We start from the raw sequence: 6,051 nt of genomic DNA on the forward strand, positions 1-6,051 counted from the left end.
TAAGCTTTAGAAATTGTACAAGCAGAAACTGATTTTATTTTACATCATTATACTGTTTAAAAACGGCCTCTGTTTTAAACAATGTGGTGGGTTGCCAGTTGGGCTTTTTGGGGGGATTGTTTTCATAGAGCTGGTTGCGTGTTTCTATCGCGAGATCTGGCAACACTGGTTAGTTAGCTTGTGTTGATGCTGTTCTCGGAGCTGCATCTGTCGGTACGTCGCTAACCAGCAGCAGTTAGTTTAACGTCCAGCCGCTTCACCGGTGACATTAGCCGTCATTGCTGCAGCTGGTTCGGTTCGGTCGTGCCTTAGCGGCCCGTCCTTCTGGACTTTATGACCGCCGTTAGCCTAGCTGCTGGCTAGCTGCTAGCTGCCGCCGTGTGTCCGATGGAGCTGAAGGGATGTTCGGCCTGCCGGATGACGGGCCGCCCGAGCCTTAAGCATGCACCCTGAGGACGGGTGGACCAAGACGGTGTCTGCTCAGGATCATCTGGACCCGGCCGAGCTCAGCAAACACGATGGAGGCGTCGGTAAGACGAGGTTTAATTCAAGCTAACGGTACTCCCCCTGTTCCAGCGTCCACCAGCTCCCACGAACATCTGAAAGGATCCGGTCACTGGAAGGAGTTCGTGCGTTTTCAGAGGTTCCTCTTGATAAAAATAGAAAGTAGCATGCAGTGACCACAAAAATAAGAAATAACGTCCCTGAAAACGTATTTGCAAATAATAATAATAATAATAATATGACACAGTGATCGTTGTTGGTTCAGTTGACTGACATCTGTGAAGTCTGAAGAAATGTGAGCAACTTGGAAGAAGAGGTGTTGGTTAAACATATGTGAACAGTAGGTCTCAAAATGTACAAACAATATTACAGAATCTAAGTTAAGAAGAACAGCATGTGGTGTTCCACAAGGCTCAATATTGGGGCCAAAATTATTTCTACTACAGTATATAAAAATATATACTGTATAGCACGGTGGAACAGTGGGTAGAGCTGCTGCCTCTCAGTGAGCAGGTTGCCCTGGTTCAAATCCCAGCCAGGTGCCCTTCTGGGTGGAGTTTGCATGTTCTCTCCGTGCTGCGTGGGTTTTCTCCAGGTACTCCAGTTTCCTCCCAAAGACCAAAAACATACATGTTAGACTGATGGTGACTCAAACTGTTCCAATGTTGAGAGAGAGAATGGTTGTTTGCCTCATGTGTCCCTGTGATGGACTGTAGACCTGTCCAGGGTGTCCCCCGCCCTTCACACAGTGATTGCTGGACATGGGCACCAGTGACTCCGTGACCCAAAAAGGAAGAAGCGAGTAAAGATAATGGATGTGTATGTGTCTAAATGGTTGTGTATTGTATAATTATTATGTATACGGTTGTACTTTTTATAGGTCTCTTTGTGATACTTTTATGAAATGTGCCACATAAATGAACTTTGATTACTTAAGTAGAAGTTTACATCAGACTTGCAAGATGTTGGTCTTTAATCTTGGCTGAGGGGAGTGGGAAATGCTGACACCAAGTTATCCTTATGGTTGTCCTTCGTGTATATTTCAGGTTCCCTTCCACATCTAATGATGAGTAAGAGTGAGAACAGGTCGGTCCCTGTGGCCCTCACCCCCCAGCTACGTCCCAGACTTCACCGGCCCCTGTGTGTGTCGGTGTCCTCCGACAGCAGTGGCCGGTTCAAAGCCCTGGAGACACAGGAATGGAAAAACAACCTTAAAGCTCAGGTAAATTAAAACACTCATCAGTTGTTGTCTTTGTTTTTATCCGCCCTTCAAAGGCGAGGCGTATTACTGTAAAGTTTCTGTTCGTCAACTTCTTTATGTCTGGCCCATAGATCTAGTTTTTCATTGATGCTGATTCTGTTTATGCTTTTAGTTATTATTCCTATTTAGCACAAGGTCATCAGATCTGATTTAGTATTCCATTGTTTCTAATTATGTTTTCTGTTTCATATTTTTATTCCATGTGCTGTAAATGTATCTTGTTACTTTTTATTTGATGTTGTGATATTTTGTTCAACACTTTGGTAACAGTTTCTGTTTTAAATGTGCTCTATAAATAAATCTGACTCGACTTCTGATCCGCTCAAGATAATTTAATGAAGCTTCATACTCATTAGGCCTGTCACGATAACACATTCTGCTGGGCGATTAATTGTCTCAGAAATTATTACGATAAAAGATAATATTGTTTGAAATTTGACAATAATTAGTAATTATTGTCAAATTTAAGAAGAAATGTTGGTTAATTTGTTTTGAGTGTAGTACCTTTTTTGACAGTATAAGACTGAACCGAAGGATGGATAGTGAGGGTACATGTACGTGTGGTACATGAGGTGGAACAAAATTGTGTACTCAAGGTCCCAGTTACACCCAAAATAGCAAAAATGTAAACTTTAAAAAACAAAAAAAACGTGTACAAGGATCTAAGATGTAAGCTAAACGATAATAATGTAATATAATACAGTGTATTAAACAGCAGCCTGAACATGAGTCTGTTGTGAGCAGATGGATATGAATAAAGCAGCTGATGGGTAATAAATCAGCATCATGGTGGTACAGAGGTTAAAGAGGGTGGGCCTGTGATCAGAGGGTCAATAATCCAAAAACAGCTGATGTGACTGAATCCAGAGCAGTCCACTTATTTTCTCATAAGTCCCAAAAACTTTTGTTGTTGTCAACATGCATTTTGGTTATTTCCTGTCTGGCGCTTTTGTGTTTTCCTGTTGGTAGTGAAGCCTCCAGGCTGGCCTCGTCTCATAATCTCAAGGCTGCAGGTCTGAGCCCAGGTTACAGCAGGAAGATCTGACCCAAGCAGTTCGGTCGGTACCATAAAAGAACCGACGTTCGGTACTCGGCTCTAATTAAGAAGAAGAAAGTGTTGTCATCGTTCAAGGACAAAATTAGTTCTCTGCTTTTGAGCCATCACACGTGAGATCTGCCAGCAGCTATGGAAGTGCCCGTGGACAGTTAGAGATTCATGTCTTGCACAGGGACATCACGACATGTGGCGGGGAGTCGAACTGCCATGTTCTCGGCCCAAACAAATGATCCAATCTGTTCGTACTGATTTAATTAATCTTTATAAAATAACAAACAATTTGTTTTTGAAATTTTTACATTGAGATCGATAGGCGGATAGGTGCAGCGTCAGCAGTGAAGCAGGTGCTGTACCGGTCTGTCGTGGTGAAGAGAGAGCTGAGTCAAAAGGTGAAGCTCTCAATTTACCGATCGATCTACGTTCCCACCCTCATCTATGGTCACGAGCTTTGGGTTGTGACCGAAAGAATGAGATCTCGGATACAAGCGGCCGAAATGAGTTTTCTCCGCAGGGTGTCTGGGCTCTCCCTTAGAGACAGGGTGAGAAGCTCGATCATCCGGGAGGGACTCGGAGTAGAGCCGCTGCTTCTCCACGTCGAGAGGAGCCAGTTGAGGTGGCTCGGGCATCTGGTTAGGATGCCTTCTGGACGCCTCCCTGGTGAGGTGTTCCGGACACGTCCCACCGGAAGGAGACACAGAGGAAGACCCAGGACACACTGGAGGGACTATGTTTCTCTGCTGGCCTGGGAACGCCTCGGGATTCCCCTGGAAGAGCTGGACCAAGTGGCTGGGGAGAGGGAAGTCTGGGCCTCCCTACTTAGGCTGCTACCCCCGCGACCCGACCCCGGATAAGAGGAAGAAAATGGATGGATGGAATTTTTACATTTATTTTGCCACAATAAACCCCTTTTTGACAACAATTTTTTAAATGAGAATTCAGCCAATAAAACATCCTTATTGTACCCACAGTACACAGTAGTTACAACATTTTACTTATAAATAGCTGATAAACAACAGAAAAGGTGAAACTGGTTCTGGAAGTGTATATCAAAAGTGAATATCAAAATGGAAAGTTTGTCAAAGTTCTCTCGAACGGGAGTGCACGTGTTCTTCCACAACTGCGACACAACGAAGCTGGTGTTTTGTCTTCAGCAGCTGATGCTAATTCTTCTTCTTTCAGCTTTTCCCTCGTCAGGAGTCTCCACAGCGAGTCCTCCTCCAGCTCACGCTGTCCTCACTCCATCTACCTCCATGTCTAACTGCATCCATATTTCTCCTCTCTGTCTTTTTGCACGTTTCCCTCCTCGTGATCTTTGACCAACAGTAGCACAATTTCCTCCGGCACCCTGTTTGTCAAACGCACCGGTGGCGGTCGTCGTTAACCCGGGCCTCGACCGATCCGGTGCGGTTTCGCTTTGATGAACTCTCATTATAGTTTTGGCAAAGTGTTTTCCGTCGGATGCCATTCCTGATACAACCATTTACCCGGGCTTGGGACCAGCACAAGAGATGCACTGGCTTGTGCTCCCTAGTTTAACTGATGCTAATTAGTTCAAACTGGTAAATAGCCCAGTAAAAACCAGACATTTGGACACAGCCTTACTGGTAAAACTAATGTAGGAACTGTTACACGTGGACTGGACTGTGTAATTATTCTGAAAACATGTTTTTGTTGCAGATGGAGCAGGCTCACAGTGCGGGAGCTGCCAGCAGCACCGGATCTCTCGAGCGAGCGTCCCTGTTCTGCGTCTCGGCCTCGACCACAAACGGCAGCTCCAGCCTGCCCAGCCCTGTAGAGATCCTCCACAAAAGCAAGATGTCCAACCGCTTCTCACTCTTCTCCCCACCTTGGAACAGCAGCTCAGAGTCTGACTCGACCCCCCTGACTCGCTCAGGCTCTAAGAAACTGCGCAATTATGGTAGGAGAGCTGTCACCGTGCCAACTGGACTCAGAGTCCTCGATGCACCAGACCTCAAACCCAGTAGCCTTGAACATTTCCAGTACTCCGATCCTGTCATTTCCAAAGTGACGGATTACATCTACGTGGGTAATTTGAATGCTGCGTACAACGGGCGTACTCTGTGCCGCAACAACATTGACAGCATCATTGACATGAGCAGCGTGCCAGGAGAAACGCGGCTCTCCCTCAGTCTCATACCCTGCACATGCTCACGTGGTGCTCGGCACAGCTGGTCCCGGCTTAAGGTGGACATTGGAGACATGCCGGACAACACGGGGGACAGACCAACGCTCAAGGACTGCTGTTTTGAGGACATCAACGAGTGCATTAATGCCTCCACAGAGAAGAGGAAGCGTGTTCTCATTCACTGCCGGGATGGTTTTTCTCTGGCACCAACATGTATCATCCAGTATCTGATGGTGAAACAAAACATGAAGCTAATCACTGCTTATGAGCTGCTGAGAGCCAAGTACCCCGTCAACATCAAAGAGTGTCACCAAAATGTCTTGGTGAGCCTGGAGAAAGCTCTGAGGCCCCGAGGCAACGTGGACCCCCAGTGCTTCAAACAAGCAATCTCACGCAAGGTGGCGTGGACCTGACCCGGTGCCTCCAGCTTTCTTCAGTCTTCACTTGTATATTTTCCAAAGAGCAGGAAGCAGGTGGACCTTCCTGTACGCTGGTGTTCTGGATTTAATTAGTTTCTTTTTGTTTTGAGTGGTAACAGGATTTTGATGTGTTTTTTTATTGTTCGTGTTTTGCAGATCTGTGGATGTGGTAAAGCTGTGATTTCCCCTGTAGTGAAAGCTGTTACTGGTATCTCACTGGGATGTGACTGTTGGAGACTAGCTGGTGAGCTACATTCCTGAGGGAGTCTCCAAAGTGTCTCCAAGCTTTGGCTTCTCAAGTTTCTTGTGGGACTCAGAACTCTTGGCACTTAAATTTTGAACGTTTTTACTTTTTGTAATTCCAGGGATGTACATCCGACACCTCCAGTGCTTCATTTGTAATTCAGACGATGCCAGAACACAAATGGCCTGGGGGGGGGGGGGGGTGCCTGGGGTCCTGCCCCCATGAAATTTTGAATAAATTAGATGCCATTTCCTGCATTCTGGTGTGTTTTAACGGGTTAAACATCTACGTTTACCTACCGCTACATTTGAAAACACTTGATTCAATAACTATTTTTAAGAGCAACCAGAAGTTGACCAGTACAATCTCCATGGCAACCGCCTTCCTGCGCTTCAGTGCTCACTTGTGTAGTTGTTCCAT

At 45.9% G+C, this 6,051-nt stretch overlaps 1 protein-coding gene across 1 annotated transcript; it reads left to right on the forward strand.

Moving 5' to 3' along the window:
• Window positions 1-395: 395 nt before the first annotated feature.
• LOC119415378 lies at window positions 396-5,571 on the forward strand. The gene is made up of 3 exons (XM_037682509.1): window positions 396-530; window positions 1,551-1,726; window positions 4,500-5,571. Exons 1-3 carry the CDS (start codon window positions 443-445, stop codon window positions 5,379-5,381), a joined length of 1,146 nt encoding a protein of 381 aa, XP_037538437.1. The 5' UTR covers window positions 396-442; the 3' UTR covers window positions 5,382-5,571.
• The last annotated feature ends 480 nt before the right edge of the window (window positions 5,572-6,051 follow it).

Source organism: Nematolebias whitei, chromosome 10 (genome assembly GCF_014905685.2).
Source record: "Nematolebias whitei isolate Nwh7 chromosome 10, NemWhi1, whole genome shotgun sequence".
Lineage (NCBI taxonomy): Eukaryota > Metazoa > Chordata > Actinopteri > Cyprinodontiformes > Rivulidae > Nematolebias > Nematolebias whitei.